At 40.8% G+C, this 18,544-nt stretch overlaps 1 protein-coding gene across 2 annotated transcripts; it reads right to left on the reverse strand.

Annotated features, from left to right (window-relative positions):
- Positions 1-249: 249 nt before the first annotated feature.
- Positions 250-7,230, reverse strand: LOC148032776 (linoleate 13S-lipoxygenase 3-1, chloroplastic-like). Of its 2 annotated transcripts, XM_087683447.1 has the most exons (11): positions 7,022-7,230; positions 6,788-6,941; positions 6,346-6,412; positions 5,385-6,141; positions 4,390-4,911; positions 3,692-4,024; positions 3,449-3,534; positions 3,208-3,315; positions 2,681-2,964; positions 2,268-2,534; positions 250-2,047 (listed from the first exon to the last, which is right to left on the reverse strand). In XM_087683447.1, the coding sequence occupies exons 4-11, from the start codon at positions 5,743-5,745 to the stop codon at positions 1,288-1,290; spliced, it is 2,721 nt and encodes a 906-aa protein (XP_087539573.1). In that variant the 5' UTR covers positions 5,746-6,141; positions 6,346-6,412; positions 6,788-6,941; positions 7,022-7,230; the 3' UTR covers positions 250-1,287. The 2 variants fall into 2 exon arrangements, with proteins under 2 accessions (XP_087539573.1, XP_087539572.1); XM_087683446.1 differs by lacking the exon at positions 7,022-7,230 and having other exon boundaries at positions 6,691-6,802.
- Between the last annotated feature and the right edge of the window lie 11,314 nt (positions 7,231-18,544).

The raw sequence follows: 18,544 nt of genomic DNA on the forward strand, positions 1-18,544 counted from the left end.
TGATTATGAGCACAGGGTCGGCCAATTTTCCGAGCCGTCGTTGACATGCTGTGCCAGAAATACGGCGTGCCGAATAACCATCGTGGACCATGCGTTTCTTAAAAATCATCAACCTTTAATTACTGCCCCTTGTAATCGTGTTGCCTTGTTCATAATTCTCCTCTTCACTGAGTTTGGCTGGTAAACTTAGTACTTAACCACATTTAATGCATCCCTTTTGATTTTGGAAGCAATAACTTGGATTTTTATATTAAATTTATGAAGAGAATTGCTGAAGTGACTTATTTTCATTTGAGACATATTTGTACTAAGGAAAATGTAGTCATTTGTTTATTTACATCTAAATATTCCTCTTTGTTGGTGTAAATCCTTCTTTTTTTGGGTTGGGGGGGGCGCGCGCTGCGTAAACCATTTTCTTTCAACACTTCTGGACAAAAAAGAATGTGACCCTACATATGTACACTTGTCTATACGTACATTAGTATACATATTTACATACATACATATGCATGCATGGATGTGTAGCTTTGTAAGTGTACATCTCTTCATTCTTGTAGTTATCTTGTCTTAGAACCCTCCTTTTATAGGGCTTGGGCATATTTTGACTTGTTATCATGATGTACCATTGCTCTTCATTATCATGACCTGAGAGCTTTCAACATCTTCAGCTTTCATTCTCAAGTTCCTAAGGTGAGCTTACTCTCACAAACCTTTCATACCCATCACCCCTCACCTTGATCTTGACTCTTCATTTTTACTTCTTTCAAACAAACTAAAAGACAAAAAACCTAAAAGATTATTTACATGCTGCACAATACTTTTGATTGAGCAAATGGATCGAATAGACCAAACTAGTGGTGGCTTCATGTGGATCCTTGCTTGTAATGCTCAAATCTCAGTTATAGTGTGGAGACTCCCTTGTCATGGTCAAGGTAAAGACTGCAGACTTTTGTTAGCTTCTGCTTTGATTTGTACCTAGATAATTTTCACATTAGATGCTTAGTCCAGTATAGTAAAAACCTTTATTGTGCTTCTGTGGATGAATAAGGATGACTAGAAAATGATATTTTCACCTTGGCATTTTAGCATTTACATGGTTCTTAATTCTTACCACTCTTGAAAGGCCTAACTTTGAATCAAATTCATTCTGTCAAGAGAGCAGCTGTGGTGGTGGGATAACTGACCATGGAAACTAAGCGTGCCTTGATACTGATATAATTTTTCCTGCAATGGTTCCACATAAGCAAACCCATATAGAAGCAAACACCATGACTCATCCACTGTACCCTATATAGAGATGCTGTTTGGAACTCCACGTCCGGTTACCCCTGGACCTGATGTAGGTCTCAAGAGCTCATAAGGTAGCACACCTGCTCCAGTTCTGTTCTTTAATGCCGTGTCTGCATTCCTGCAGTCAATAATACGCTCGATCTCTTCCATTCTCTTTGAAAACTTTGTTGCTGCAGCCTTGGCTTTGGCATCAGCAGTCCAGTTTGTCTGAGCATGCTGCCCTAGATACTCCTCATCTGGTGCATGAGTTGAGAGTGAGTCCAAAACTGACATTACAACTGTGCTTTGCAGCCTATTGGAAATGGTGGACAGGAAAAACTTCTGAGGCTCTTGGAGGAACTGCTGGTATTCTCTATTCCCTTCATCTTGTTCGGGTATCAGTCGTCTTGTCATACATGGTTGGTTAGGCACATAGCCACCATACATGTATTGCCCAAAATTGACAGCAGCATGATGTGCAGATGCTATCCATATGATGGTGCTCAAAATTTTTGTCAGATCCTCCTTCCTTTTCAACTCAGGCCACCATGGTTCATTCTTCTTGTCAGGATGACCTTCATGTCTTATCTCATCCCACCACCCATGGATCTCCACATCTTGCTCTAAATCTTGAGGATCGTCATAGTACAAAGAGACATATTCATGCACCCAGGTATGGATTGCATCCCATATCAGCAGTCCATCTGCTGCATATGGGTAGTCCTCAATCAATAGCTTCAAGCCATATGGGCTGCTGGGATCAACTTCAGCCATTCCCCTGGCACAAAAGAGCATGTTACTCCAGAAGCACATTTTTCACAAATTTATGGTAAAAGTAGCACAAGTAGGTAGGTGATTCTCTATGGCTAAACAGCTTTCTGCCTAGCATAAAACTGCTGCTATACTGATTGAGGTTTTGTGCATATGGACCAAAAAATTGCAATTTCGCCACTGTAGTGTGGCTTTCCTTTTAAGAGAAGTATGCACATATTTACAACCTTCTAATCAAGTCGGCAGGCAGGCTCTCCATGTCAAACCGCCACATTGATTTGTAAGCAGCTGAGCTGATTTCTAATGAGTAAGGACCGGGTGTGAAGCAGGTCTCAATCACTCCACCTCCATTGATGAGGGACTGCCGAGCCAATGCATTAATTTCCAAAGTGTATCGCAAGTGTGGATGAAGTAGCTTTGAGATTGGATGCATAAAGCTGAGGCAGCGGTGGGTAGCAATGATGTATGGCTCAACTGCAGCATGTGTCCTGAGCCTGGAAACCAAGGACCATAGATGTGAAATTCCCAGATCTCAGCCCTTTAGCATTGTCAAATTCAAACTTGCTTGGCCTGCAAATACTTGATTTGCAAATCCTAATCATTAAAAATTGAGTCCTTTTGGAAAATGGAACAAGCTTACCAGTGATTCACTAGTTGATGAAAGCCAGCACTGTTGCAAGCTGCATGAGCCTTTGCCAGCTGCCAGAGCCAGTGGGTTGTTGCATCTTGTCCAGGAGTAAATACACGTTGGCGCCCAGGAATGCTCAATTCAATGGCTACAGGAGTAAGCGTTCCACTTGTATTTAGATATAAAATGGATCGACTAGCATACATTTTCCTATCATTTGAACTATTGATCTTATCAATAAATGGCATATATGCATCATGATAGTCAACAATGAACAGTTTCTTCTGCTCAATTGCCTGCAAAGTTGGAAAGGGACCCAAAAAACAAAAAGAGAAGATCAGTTCATGATACAATACAGCTAAATAGACTGACTTTCTAGTACCAACTATGTTTCATGCTTCCATCCACATAAAGTAATTGCTTGGCGAAATGTGATTTGTTGGAGAAACACTTGCTCAGGTGAAAAATGGAAAAGAATTATCCCTTGTATTGCAGTTTTACTGGATGTTTGAGCATAAATGCCTGTTTCCATGTTGCACCTTTTCAACAGTAAGGCCACCCAGCTGTCTCTCAATGTGATCTGCCCTGATTGCTGACTCCCTCGGCCCGTGCAATTCAGGGTCAAGATTACTTACTGGAGGAAATGACTGCACAGTGCAACATAGGCAAGAAAGTCTGAGTTTGGACCCAGTAAAAAAGAGAGAAAAAGCTCAAGTACAGATAAAGGCTGGTTGTTGCTCCTGATCTCAAATTCTAGGCCTTGGCTAATAAAACACAGACCTTCATGAGTTCAATTTGCATGGGATTGACTCCTGCTAAAACCTGACGACCAACAGCATCATCACGGAGCCAAGCAAACCTATCCTCTGCATGGGTATAAAGGACATCAACCATAAACAATCAACAATTGTAGAGCTGGGTGTTATACCAGTCAAATTTTGGAGACAAATTAATCACTCAAAAATGAAACTTTGTGGAGAGCATGATGCACTGTAGTACAACTGGAGGCATGATTTTGCATACTTGAAAATAGTTTTGGCTGACTGTACTGTAGGCTGATGGAGCTTTCCAGCAATGTAATGAATTTGGGGACCCAGAGCCGATTAAAAAACTCAGTAGGAAGGGCAAGTTCTCTCAGCACCATTCCCTCTTTGTACAAACGGTCAATGTCAGTGAATCCAGTAAACTCATGGTTGTTGACTTTGGTGATATTCTTTACCAGGCTGGGAATGAGCTGGTGCAGGATAACCTTGAAAGAACTGGCCGTAAAGGTTTCTTTCTTGATCTCCTCGAATGTTTCATCACGAGGCACATAGTAGCTTGCCTCTTTGCCCAGAACACTTTCACATGTGTGGTCTGCAGAATAACAGCAGATGATAATGTAAATGTGTCACCAGACATTTATACCATGTCTAACGATGACGAGGGTATGAGATTGGACAAATTTCAACTGCTTTGCAATGACTAGCATCAATGCAAGGTTGTTGACTTGTATATTTCTTGAATACCAGACACTGAAATGAATAGCTGTGCTCTGTGATAATGTATATGATCTTAGGCTGTGATTAAATGAAATCTAGGCAAAACTGCCAATTGACGTAAGTAAGACCTCAACTCAACGACCATTGCCTGTACATTAAATACAGTTACCTGCTGTACTGCATTCTGCACAAAACTTACAATCATCCAAGCAGAACTTTCAGTTAAGCTCCACATCTTACCTGTCTTTGCTGGTGGGCGACCTGTTCTGCAGCGCCGGGGATAAGGAAATTCTTCAGTGCCACCAAGGATTGGCCTTGCAAATGCTCTATCTCTATCAGGATTCCCAATATCATTGTATACAGCATAGTCATAAATTCGATCATGAAATTTGCGAACACCTCGTCCATTCCCTCTCAGAGACAACTTATCACTCTCGCGTAAATCTTTGATCCCATCCGGGGTGTCCTGTGGCAAGTATGCCTTATTGCTGAAAAACACTCGCCGGGCAGGGTTCTCTCTCTTAGAATGCACCCATGAGTAACAAGGAAAGTACACGAGGCCAGAAGGCAAACCCTCTAGAGCTATCGTCTCTACATAGAACTCATTGGAATGCTCATTAAGGATTAATATGGCTCCTGGTGTACCAAAATTGTTATCAATATCAAATTCAGCTGTGTATTCCACTTTATCGGCCACATATTGAGCCTTTGCTGCCCAATCTTTCAGAGCAGACTCTTTGCTCCTTTTGCCCAGCTTGGTTTCTGTTACAGTGTTTGCAGAACTGATAAATCATTAACTAGAAAACAACATATTGATCCACATTAGATCTATCTACATAAGCACTATGGGGCTGTGCTTAGCTTTCAACAACCTAAATTATCTGTCATCAGCAAATCTACTATTTCAATTCCAATGAACTGAAATACCTCTGCTTCTAGCCTAGAATGAAGGGGGTTAGCAAATCAACATGCAGTTGCTCACACACCCTTCCCCCCCCCCCCCGACACACACAGAGCCTATCAACTGACAAACAAATTATAATTGTCCTGAAACACTGTGCTTAGCAGTGAGTATCAGCCAAGGTTTTCTTGGAATTTGCCACAGATATATTCATTGGCACTCCCAAGAATTGAGAAATACAGACTTTTCAGTATTAAATGTAGTTTAGGATGCATTTGAGAGAAGAAAAAGAATTGTGAACTCCGACAGGACTAATGGTTACCAGAACACCTACCGGGATCAATTTTGGTGCTTACAAGCTGCAATATGACCTTCTGACCTGCAGAGTCAGATATGGCATCCAGATCTTCCAAAATTTTCTGCGCATAGTCTGGATGGTGTTTCTTCTTGATGGTCACTATGGCTGTGACTTTGAAAATATGAGCTCTACCTACAGCTGAGCCACCGCTGCTCCCACCTCCTGAAGGGGTACTGGTGATTAGGGCTCTGATGGGTCTGCATGCTGCTCGCTTAGGTTCTTCAACAACTGAAATCCTTGACTGTTTCCTGAGCTGCCATGAGGATGCGGAGAAAAAGTTGCATTGTGTTGCTGGTACAGCATAAACAGAGGAATCTGGGCATACTGATTGCAACATTCTGTTAATGGCCAGACTCTCTCTCTCAAATGAAACTGCTATATACAAGGAGAAGATACTGATTGCAACATTGTTCTAATTTCTGGCCCTTGTCTCTCATACAGTTGAACCGACTACTATACATCAGGGTATTCTTCGTGAAGAATTCTTTCAGGCCAACCAACTAAGCAAGCTTTCGTTTACAGGTCTCAGAAATACATGTGCAACAGATGGTGGGCTGTTTGCAATCCCAGTAGCCCTTCACTTGATTAATGAACAGATCACTACCAATGTTGAAGGGCCATATTTCATTATGTATCTATCAAAAGGAAGTAGGCTGATGGGATGACAGAAGACCACACTGATTGAGGGTATAAGCATGCACTTGTATTTGCATATGCATCTTCATCTGGGTCCCTGCGATTGAGCATACACTCTCAAGTTATTTTGAGGTTTCAAAGCAAACTCAAAACAGGTATTGAAAAGCCTGCTGTGTCAGGACTACTAAGTAAGCTCAGAATGAGAAGTCGGTTGTCACTTCTACTACTTTCTTGGTAATATACCTCTGGAGAAAATGCAGAGATGAGTTATAAACTGTAACAAGCTTCGATTATGCCATACCTTAAGGATCCCAGATGGATAGGGAGTGTCTAGAATTGTTAAAACCCAGGTGTTCATGCGAAGGTCCCTGTATATAAATGGAGCAAATGAATCTAAATTTGGAGTGGCAAAAATGGCAAAAGCATACAAGAATAAAGCTGTAGCTCCTGCAACTCTTTAAGTTAAGAGGTCCAGATATCAAGAAAAACAGGAGCAAAGTTTAAGCTAAGAGGCCTCATATCCTTGAAAACATCAATAAAGATCTGTAATTTTGTTAAGTTGAGAGGTCCTGTAATCTTAAAATTATGAAAACATGTATTTGGGTAAGCTGATGGTTTGAAACTTAGAGCTTAAAATTATAAGGACCTGTAATTGTGTAAGCTAATGGGTGTAGCACTGAAAGGAAGGTGCTGCATACTACATACTACATAGCATCTGAAAGCTTGTGCAAGTACTGACTCACCCGATTCTGGGCACAAAGCCAGGTTCTGGTATTGATAATGGCGAGGGGCACATATTTCAACGGAACGGGAATAAAAAACGTGGATTCGTAGCAGAAGGGTCCTACTATATTTCTTCCGCTTTTGCTTCTTCTTCTTCTTTTCTCCTCATTAGGCCTGAAAAGAAAAGCCACTGTACAATGTACCTCTCTCTCTCTCTCTCTCTCTCTCTCTCTCTCTCTCTCTCAATTCTGTACTTTCTATGTAGCTTTTCTTCTTTCCTCGTTTGATCTGAAAAGAATAACCACTGCCCATAGTTTTGTCCTTCTCTCGCTCGCTCTCTCTCTCTCTCTCTCTGTATAGCTCTTCTGTGGGCTCGTCCTGGATTTTGCTGCCTTTGCACTGCTGTAAAGCAAATTCGGACATCTTTCAAGATTTCTTTGCGACAGCTGAGTGTCAAGACTCACAATTGGAGAGAGAGAGAGAGAGAGAGAGAGAGGGGGGGGGGGAGGGAGAGACAGACACAGAGAGGAGCTCGAGCACCCCTAGACTCTAGTGACTCGGTCCACTCAACTCTCGAAATCAGCCTCGCATGACATAATGGTGTCACGTGTAGTTTGAAGCTCATCACATTCTTTTGCATCATCCCAATAAAAATATGCGTTCCTCTTCTCTCCCCTCTTGAAGTCTCTTCACATTAGATTCCACCTTAAGCCTTTGCTTTGGCCTACACTTTTTTTTACAAAAACCCTTCAATAAAAACCTTAAACATATTTTGTAATTTTGAAAATTGTGAACTATTTTGGAAATATCTTGATCAAATAGACAATTGACACCGATGGAACCATCAGAGGATGTTCCATGTGGCCTACCACTTTTTTGAACAATCCATGCAATCTTACCATCGTAAAAGCATGTGCGCTAACATGTAATGCTAACAAACTCTATGTTCCATGGCATTAGCTAGGATAAGTGCTGACGTGGAAGTGAAATCCACTGTTCACATGTACACATTCTCTCCTCTAATGGTTTGAAGCTCTATGGGATACAATACTCTATGGACCAGTGCATGGGTGTGACATATTCTTATGATGACATTCACGCATGTAGGTCAAGTGACCTTCTTGGGGACTTGTCGTAAAAAGAAGAGGATGTAATTAGGTCCTAAACTAATCCCACAATAGTGAACCCAGTTTGGTCTTGCCAAAAAGGTAGGACATAGGGGTTGCATGGCTCTAAATGACTAGCACATGGATGTGATGTTTTTGGTGACAACATTCATCCACACAAGTTAATTAACCCTTACAATGACTTGCTCTAAAATGAATGCACCTAGGTTAGCTAAAGTAATCTCACATCAACTGCCTTTTGCTCAAAAAACATATGCACATTGATGTAGACAAACTCTATTATTCCACAACAATTAAGAGATGTCCATGCCATATGTAGTGTGTATTCACTTTATGTGAAGTAAGTGCAGGATGAGACCCACCTAAGCTACATTAGTATGAGCATCATGGTCATACCATTTTGTAATATCTAATATGCACACAAAGGTCAAATTTATACAACACATTAGTATGATCTCTATGATGATGCGATTATTTATAACATATTCCATAAATTACAACTTGCACACATGTCATTGTATGACACATGGATCAAGTATTGTGTTATTACAGCACAACAATTTTTATTAAACAACATTATTGAGAAGAAACACTTAGGGATCAAATTAACTAGTTGCATTCATAAGTCAAACACAACAAAAAGTTGGCATGATGTTCAAATGCTTCTTTAAGTAAGAGACTTGCTTATGGCCACCGTAGGCATGAGAGATAAAGGAGGGGGAAGCCAGATTTGAAGTTGACTATGGACATTATGACAAGATAAGGATGTTTGACACATCATTCACTTCTAGAAGATGTAGGTGAATTTAGTGGATGAAAATTTGGCTAGCATAGCAACCTTTTGACTTATTCCATGATGTCAATATGTACTAACTTGATACTCATTTAAGGTTGTATACTTTATAATATCATTTCATTTTAATTTGACACAAACTTAAGCCTCTAATAATCAATCCCTTAGTGTCACTAAATTGACCCTCATTTATTGATCTCTATGTTTTAAACTATGTGTAGTCAATATTGTTCCCTTTGGCCTAACCATAAATGCCTTAATATACATGACATGAGTATGAAATACTTTGAGTTATATTGGAAAGTTGTGTACTAAAGTTATTACTATGCTCTTGAGAAGGATATTATAGGGGCATCTCAAATGCCACTATATTGTTCCCTTTGGCCTAACTATAAATCCTTAATATACATGACATGACTATGAAATACTTTTGAGTCATGTCAATAATTAAAGGCATGCTTAAAAATGCACATTTTTCACATTCATGATTACAAGTTAGGTGATGAACATTAGCACATCCTAAGTACAAATCTAGTGCTTTATATCTAGCATTGAGTCAAGGCCATTATGCTATAGATAAGTATGTTAGCTAATGATAAATTAAGGAGGGGCCACATGAACCTACATAATAACCTTGGAAAATGCCCTTCTTGCACCTTTAGTTCACCAACAAAATATTCACTCTCCTTTTCAATGCACATGGAGTGCATCTCTCTCTCTCATATGTGTACACACACATGTTTTAACATTTCTTTCTTTGAATGTCAACCTAAGCTCAGTGTTTCGATTGACTTTGTAAATTTGGGCATAAGTATAGCTCTCTTAGTGATTCAACTTGCCACCTTGATTTGGGGGAATACATGTTTTCCTTTAGTTGATATAAATCTTGAGGCATGCCAATAAATTAGCTATTGTATTGCCACATCTATCTATCTATTCTACATCTATCTATCTATCTATACTATAGTATTTTGGTTGTGGCTTTGGTAGTCACCAAACCACCAAAATCTTCCCAAACTTGGTAGTACTTTCTAAACCTAATTTCAAAATCCCCCCCAAAATCCCACTTATCATGGTCTTCAGCACATCCTCTTTTTCAGGTGGAGAGGCCCTCCTCCCTCCCCCTTTCCCTTGTGTGTGTCTTTCAGCTCTGCTCTGCAAGTGGAGTAGTGGGGCAGCGGGCTGGCAGGGAACGTCTATGTTGCCTACAGCAAGTTGCAACAGGGGGACCTGGCAGGGCACGTCTTCAACAGCTATAGCAAAAGCAGCTCTCTCTCTCTCTCTCTCTCTCTCTCTCTCTCTCTCTCTGTGGCAGGAGTTGTGGGTAGTCTCTCTCTCTCTCTCTCTCTCTCTCTCCCCCCACAGCATCTAAAAAATGGTGGATAGTGGTAGGTAGAGTCTCTCTCTCTCTCTCTATCTATCTCCGCACAGCACCTAAAAAATGGTGGGAAGACTCTCTCTCTCTCTCTCTCTCTCAGTGGTAGGAAGCCACGGACTCGTGACGTATGGAATGGTGGCTAACGGGAGGTTGGCTGGCAGCGTGCAGCACCGACGGCTAATGGGAGGTAGTAGTGGCGGCTGAGGTAGGAGACAAGTCGGCAAGACGTGGAAGGAAGCAAGAGGCGGAATAGGAGGCGAGCTATTGGCAGCGGCACTCGTACAGGTGGAGGCTTGATAGCATTAGCAAATGTCACACCACCAGCAGTGGCCACTGGCCACCCAATGAGGCAGCAGGAGGAGAGAGAGTCGACCATAGTAGGAAACAAAGTAGGAGAGAGGGAACAACATTTAAGGAGAGAGTAAATTTTGGGAGGAGGAGAGAAAGAGAGAGGAGAAATTTGGGAGGAAAGATAATATCTATCTATATTACTTATAATTGATGAATGTCTCAAAGCTAAAAGCCAAACTTACATGGCATCTATATAATGATCCTGAACCTAATAAATTAAAAATTGCTACCTGCTTCCACATCCATAATTGAGTTAAGACCTATCTAGGGAATGAAGAAGGGGTGCTGGATGGCACCTATGGGCATTTGAACTCTCTCTTGGGTGCAGTTTGTGCATGGGTGGGAAGCAAAGTGAGAAGCAAGCGGGGATATGCTCCTCGGTTTCGGTAGAGACGAGGATGTTAACTACAAATCATAATGCCCTCAATGTCGTTCTTACTGTCTTGGGTGTTCCTAGTGCAAGCATGCACCTTGGCGTTCATTTTCAATGTTTTTTCGGCCAATGTAGGTGCATGCCATCCAAGTCAACAACTTCAATGTTGTAGGTTACGTAATTGTTTGATCAGATTGAGAAGAGGACGTGATGGTGCCCCAGCGCTTGGTTAGAAAAAGGAGAAAAAGCACCAGCAACAAGCAAAGAGAAGAAAGCAGAAATTTGCACACATTGCCATGGAGGATGTTGCCAAATTGGGAAGGCAAATTTCTAACTGAGACATCTCTCTCGCTGTGATAAATGGGCTACTGGTGGACGAGAAGAAGGTCACTATTGTAATGCATGTACGTCTTTGTCTTGTATGTCCAGGAGGTGCCGAAGAAATTCTTTTAGGACAGAATTTGCCAAAAATTATTGTGTTCTTATCCATCATCTAAACTAGGCGCTTCGCGCCTAGACTCGCGCTGGGGCGGGCGCGATTTTTTGGGGGGGTGCCTCCGCGTTCTCTTTTTTTTTTTGTGGGGGAGGTGGGGGGCTGCCACGTGGCACCCGCCCCCCACCTCTCCTTAACTAGTAGTATAGATTTTATTCTATCATTTAGGGATTTGTCCTGACATTTTGTGCTTCCTACTCTTTCTGCAATGTTTGAAATTCAATTCCTAGGTTGAGAAGTAAGCTATCCTTCATTTAGTGGTTGCTATGTCACTTATTTTTATTTTTTTTGAACAAATAGTTAAAATATATTAGAAAAGAGAGTGAATTTTACAGCTGCTAGTGAAGAGGAGCTTCAATACAGGGAAGCTAGCTTACGCAACCAGCCTTAGATTACAGCATGAATCAAATTGGATCACATTCACATCCTCCTGGAATTCACAACTTTCTTCTTAAGATCTAGCATCGTGGCAACAACTTCATCTTCTGATCCTCTAGGAGACACACACACATACACACACATAAAATAGATATTTGAACTTTAGTTCACATGCATAAGCAAATGTAACTCCTCACAAATAATGTGACATTATTAATGCTTAACTAGCATTTAACTTGCAAAGCCCAAGAAAATGCATGATTCCCAAGCTAGATAAGTCAAGATTGAGCATTTCCACACCTCTAATGAGGCTTTCAAGTTGTAAGATAGACAAGGTCCTTTATGTTGCTAAATCACTTTCTTTGTCTCAAGAAACACTTGTTACCATATATCTCCATCATCATGGCCCGTTTAGTGAACCAACTTGCCAATCACAAAATATCACAAGCCCTTCTCTATACCTCTCTCATGCTTAGATGGGATACACATTTGCATGACAATTTTCTCAAAAGCTTGCTTAAGGGGGGAACATGTATCAAAAAGGTAACTTAAGATGCATAATTGGTGGGTCCCTACCATTTCCAAATTAAGAACAAGACATACAACGACCAAAAACTACAAGGACTCAAAAGTAATCAAACCCTAAGTGCACATCAAAAGGTCCACCTACCAAGCACTTATCTCCAAAGACAAGTTTAAGTGCACATAACAACAATGATATGTCAAACAAAAATTGAATCAAACATAGCATTTTAGAGAGCCATACCTATGTAGATTAATCAACATGCATACTCTAGGTATTGAACTATTAATTAAGAAGATCTCTTGTGTGATCAATACAACTATGCACCCCAAATCAAGATTCAAAGATGAATGAATTCCAAAAGTCCATTTATTCCAGCAACCTAAAAAGGTAGAAAGTAAAAAATTAGCAGCATGAGTGGCTCCATAGAACCCTCCACTTTGGGCTTACAAAAACTTAATCTAAGGGATGCATGGTTCCTCAAGCAACAAGTGTATCGTCCTGAACCAAACAAAGAATCTACAATGCTTGGTTGCCATTCAACCATAAGAAGTCTCAAATTAAATTAATATGAGAATGTGTATAAACATGCGAATCAATGAGCATGAAAAGGGGCTTGTGTGGGAAAGTAAGACCTTAGAAATTAACAACTCAATAGTAATAAAAAAAGGGGAATAAAAGTTAAAGATTTAAAAGTTTAGTTAAAATGTTTGAACAAATCATTTTACTTTAAACCATTTTCTTCTTCTCCTCATCATCATCATCATCGTCATCTCCAAAAGGGGGCCACCATGCTACAACAAAGAGAGATAGAAGGTAGACATATGAGCATGCATCTCAAGCTCATTATCAACATCAATTGATGATAATTAGCTTTGCCTTCTCAAGTATAGTAAAGGGAGGAGACAAACTCCTACCTCTACCATTCATTGCATGAGAGAGAGATGACAACTAGATTTGGACACCATGCCAAGGCGAGAAAGAGATAGATTTAGTTTGAGACGAATTGGAGAGGAGAATTTGATATGAAAACATGAAGAAGAGAGATCATGTGTTTAGTCTAAGGTTATATAATGAATTCTTAGGACAAGCATATGGATTGACATTTTACTTCTATTTTTAAAAATCAAATCGTACACACACACACACACGCACACGCACACGCACACGCACACGCACACAGAGAGAGAGAGAGAGAGAGAGAGAGAGAGAGAGAGAGAGAGAGAGAGAGAGAGAGAGAGAGAGAGAGAGAGAGAGAGAGAGAGAGAGAGAGAGAGAGAGAGAGAGAGAGAGAGAGAGAGAGGTAGAAGGGAGGATAGAGAAGGAGAATGATAGAGAGGAGTAGGGGAGAAATTGAAGACAAGGAGGTTGTTGCAACTCACAAATTTGAGAATTATATCGATCTATCTTCTCCTTATTCCCCCCATCTTTGGTCTTTCTCTCTTCCCCCCACTCATACTTGGCTTATCATCTCCTTATCGCAAAATCCCTTTATTGAGGAAGGAGCTCAACAAGGACCATGTGGAAAATAGTTTGTGTGTTCGTGATGGCTCCTAAGAGGATAAGCATTGGAATTGAACAAGAGATGGCCCAAATGAATAAGGTTCCACCTACATTGGTCCAAGTTCAAGTGCCCCTCATAACATCTAGTTCAACCTTCTTTGCTACTATAAATTACAATGTCAAAGTAGAGATTAGCTACTTAATTTGGGATACTCTTATGAATTCCCCGAGTTAGAGTAGCTAGATCTTAGGAGGGAAATTTCCACAATGAGCATTCCTTCCTGTGATGACAAAGTCTAGCTTAATATTCAAAATTTCTCATAAAGAAGGCTAAATATAACTAGGGTATGGTACAAACTCTTATATTTTATGAACAATTGAGAAACCAAAGTGCATTGAAGTATCATGTATAGCATGACAATATAGCCCATAATGTTAGTGAAGTGCTCAGCTCCACCTTTGCCATGTGATCAAAACATGGAGTAGGCCCATTGTATCCTCCTTACATTCACATCAATGATGCACTTTTAAGAAGAATCAACTAATAAACTCAAAAGATTGTTTCTTGTACTTTCTTTCTTGTAAACCATGTCTAGCACATTGTAGTCTAGTGTTAGTGTAAGCACAAGTGATCCTAGCATAAGTTAAGCTAAGCTACCCCTAAGCATATAGTTGCACAGTCTTCTTGGTCCTCAAATTACCCCATATTCTAAACCCAAACTCCCCAAATGATTATACACAACTTGTGAACCGTATAGTCTACCCTTCATAACGTATATCATGATTCTTCTATGGTGGTGGGCTTGACACACTCCCACATTGTGAAAGTGTACAAAAAATTCCTCTCAATTCATTAAAGCTCTACTAAAGAAACCCCTTGGATAATCTATGTCTTGGCAAACCTAACATCTCTAGGCCATTATAATTATGCACAATCAAATGAAAAAGAATGAACATGCATTAAATAAGAAGAAAAAATCAATGAAACTTATTGGATGTGAAAAGAATATAATTTTTGTTAATTGCAAAGAAAGGAAATTCTCCTAATTTAGAAGTTGATTACGTATTCACTAGTAGATGTTATCTTCTCTGTGGAGCTTAAGGAGGGTTTGGTTAAGAGAATGTCAAACCCATGAAATGGAAGATCTTCCCTTCTCAAATGAGTCTTAGAAAATATTTATAATGAGCCCTAGTTAGATTACTTTAGGAGGTTGAGAATTGATATGGAAAGAGAACATAAGTTTGGGAAGGTAAGAGACCTTACAACATCAAATTGAATGAAGGAATGACTCATGGATTGTCTAATAGGAAGCTCATTACTATAAGATTAAGAGTCAAAATATGAGAATTATACTTAAATTTTCTCGCAAGGAAGGCTAGATATAACTAGGATGTGATACCAACTCTTGTCTAATTATTTTGTATTTAAGAATAATTAAGAAAACCTTGATCCCACTAGACTAAGATTATGCTTGGAAATAATGTTAGGAAATTCTCTTCGCTTAGAAGTTGATTACACCTTCCAAAACAAGCAAATAGTGCACAAGGAAGGCCTAGAGGTACCTAGAATGGAAGATGGACTTGGAATCAACATGCTCAATTCATTCTATACCTACAGCTCTCTCTCTCTCTCTCTCTCTCTCTCTCTCTCTCTCTCTCTCTCTCTCTCTCTCTCTGTCTCTCTCAAGCTCTCTGTCACATTGAAGTGCAGAAATGAGCTCTTCCCTATTGGTTTTGGGCTTTTAGGGTCCTATCTAACCATCTTTAACCTTCCAACTCCATGTTTTGCATGCATTAAACCCCAAAACTCATTTTTTCCCCTTTTCTTCTCCCTATTCTGCCTATTTCACAACAACAAAACCCTACTATTTCCCTACAAGTTCTTGGTCCTAATCTACCTAAATGCAACAAAAAATTACAAAGTAATCCCTAGGCTAAAGTAATCTACTTGTCTACTCATCAAAAAACTCAAAATCATTACTTTTTTTGAAGATCAAAGCGCCTAAATCTCCTACCTATATCAAGCACCGGTTTGGGGGTGAAACCCTACTTCAATGCTTGATTCGAAGCGCGCAAGTACTCAAGGCTCGAATGTGTTGGTCCCGACAATAGAATCGAAATGATGGGAGCCCATGCTCAACTACCAAGACCCGTGGACTTATTCTTTCAAGTGTTTCAAGCCGAGCATTAATGGCTACCTCTCACATAGTTGATGCGGTATCCCTCTCTATGAGTGTAGTGAGCTTACCTCGATGCCCGATTGAGTACCCTCCTCCCTTGTGCACACCAATAGCTCCACGATTCGTGATGCGAGCTCAAGCATCCTCAAGCCTCCACCTCCAAGCTCCATCCTCCATAGCCGCACAAGAGAAGAGAAGAGAAGAGAAGAGAAGAGAAGAGAAGAGAAGAGAAGAAGAAGAGAAAGAGAGGAGATGATGAAGAGCTTCTTCTCCAAGATCCCTTACCCTCACACACTCACTCCCTCAAACTCTCATGGTCCCTCTCTCAAGCACACACAAGTAAGTAAGGAGAGAATAAGGGAAGAAGAAGAGTCCACTTTAGCCACACACCAAAGAATGTGCTTCTCATTCCCTTTTTGATTTTATATACAAAATCCTTATCCCTTTTGGGCGGTCATCCCCTTTTTTACATGGTTGGCCGTGGCCTAGGCCCTCTTTCGTATTGTTCTCCTATCTTCCTAGCTTCCTTTCTACTGCCCATCTACCCTTACAATTTGCACAGGAGGGATCTTGGTGCTCTTTTACAAGGATTTTGGCTATGCCTTTACATTCAAAGATGAGCCTTCTCTTTTATAGTACTTTTTGGGCTCTAGTGGGCTGTGCCTCTTGGAATTCTTGTGGCCATGCATGTGCTATTGGGCTCTTCCATGTCCAATTTCCTTTTGGGATGCCTCGTTCAGCTCTGGACTTGTGCTTTTCTACTTTTTCTTTTTAAATTTTTCTTATAACAGAAAGAGCTCTAGGACTATTCAACAAGCCTAAGAGGTAGCTCAAAAGAGATGTTACAGTATGTTAGGGATGGACAAGGCCCAAGTGTACATGAATGATAGTGTTTTCCTAGCCAACATCCTCGACCCCAACATTAGGCTTTAGGCAAAGATAGTCCATGCTCTATTCTCCAATCAAAGATACAATGCCTTGATGATCAGGATTGGAATGCCACTGCTTGAGAGCCTCGTAGCCAAGTCTCTAGATGAGATCAATTAGAATGGCTTTGTACGTAAGACCCGTAGAATCCTTTTCAAAAGCACTAGCCACAGGAGCTAGATTAATAGGTGGGGAGTCTTCGGCTTTCAGAGTGGAGATGGCAAGGAAAATGCCAATAGCTAAGGCCTCCAACATATGTTTTGGAGGTGTGCTCATTGCCATCATCTAGTAGGACTTTAGGGACTTGGAAAGACATGAAGTGGTAGAAGAAACCTTGGAGCACTCACTAGCCCATAGATCACCACCTAGTGCAATCACCCAAAAAGAGGGAAGCTCCACCCCAAGTCCAGTAGAGCAACAAGAGGCTTCAAGTGAGAGAACCATTACGGGGAAAGGAATGAAGGCTCAATCCCATCAAACCAAGGCGAGAAAAGAAAAATCAAGTTTAACATCCCAAGAAAGAAGAAGAAAACCACATCAAAAGGAAACAAGGAAGTAGAATCCACACAGAAGGAGTCCAAAGAATTAGAATATGAATGGAGAAAGAAGTAAGAAGAGGAAGAGGAGGAGTAGTTAAGAAAGGTGGAAGAGGAGTCAAGAAGGGCAAAAGAGGAACGAAGAAGGAAGCAAATAGAAAATGAGGAAAGGTTGAAAAGAGAAGAAGATGTGCAAATGTCCCTAGCCCTGTGGTTGCCCATGTTATGAACCAGGCTCCAGCATTGTAGTAGAAGAAAGAGCTCAAGGGCCCATTGTGCTAGGCAAGGGAAAGGACCCCATGAACACACCAACACCGGCCTTAATTTCAACACTAGCCACCACTCAAGAGACCTCAAAAAGGGGAGTGGATCAAAGCAACATGGTGGCATGGGTATAGTACCTACTAAACTTGGTGAAGCGGCTTGGCCCAGCGCCCAATGGCGGAGCCCCAATAATAGGGACAAAGAGACATGCTACCATGGATGCAGAATCTAGAAAGGACTCAAGGAAGTCCAAGGTCAAAGCATCCACAATTTCCATGGGTGTGTCCATACCATTGGCCAAATCGACAGCAACCAACTATGACGAGTATGTGCAAGAGCTCCTAGGCCAACTTGAAAAGATGAAGGAAGAAAGGAAGGCCGTCATGGTAGAGTTGGAGGTTAAAAAACAAAATGCATTCGCTACCTACCAAACAATTGGAGAAGACAAAGCAAATAACTATCTATCAAAGGTACGTAAATAACCTAAAGAAGGAATTAGAGGCAAGGAAGAAAATAGAGGTAGAGAAGGAAGAAGAAAGTGCAAAAGAGCTACAAATGGAAGAGGTAGAGGGATAAATGGGGCTAGAAATGGACTTCTCAAGCTAGAGGGTAAAGATACAAGCGCATGCAGAGTTTCTAAAGGAGGGGAGCTCATCAAGGAGCTGGAAGAGGATAAATACACAAGCCCATGCAGAGTTCCAAAAGGAGAGGAGGGAAAATGAATGATTACTAAAGGAACTGCAAGAGATTAGGGTCAAGAAGGACAAAGATCAACTAAAAAGCTGCTAAAGATGAAGAACCGACTCCTCAGGACCCTCCAAGAATAGGAACAACTACAAGAAGAGTTGAATCCCCACAAATAAGACAAGGAAAATATGCTATCAATCTGGAAAGAATAAGAAGAGATTGTGACAACGTTGTCACAAGAGTTGAGGTGGCTGAGTCAAGGCA

Source organism: Lygodium microphyllum, chromosome 8 (assembly GCF_053477565.2).
Source record: "Lygodium microphyllum isolate KBCC chromosome 8, Lygodium_microphyllum_v1.1.10, whole genome shotgun sequence".
Taxonomy (NCBI): Eukaryota; Viridiplantae; Streptophyta; class Polypodiopsida; order Schizaeales; family Lygodiaceae; genus Lygodium; species Lygodium microphyllum.

Bases quoted from the DNA above. Each gene is read 5' to 3' on its own strand.
- LOC148032776 (XM_087683447.1), bottom strand. From the start codon at position 5,745: ATGTTGCAATCAGTATGCCCAGATTCCTCTGTTTATGCTGTACCAGCA. The intron at 3,535-3,691 runs GTATGCAAAATC...ATACCCATGCAG, and splicing joins TCAGCCAAAACTATTTTCAA to AGGATAGGTTTGCTTGGCTC. The intron at 2,965-3,207 runs GTGCAACATGGA...CCAACTTTGCAG, and splicing joins GTGGCCTTACTGTTGAAAAG to GCAATTGAGCAGAAGAAACT.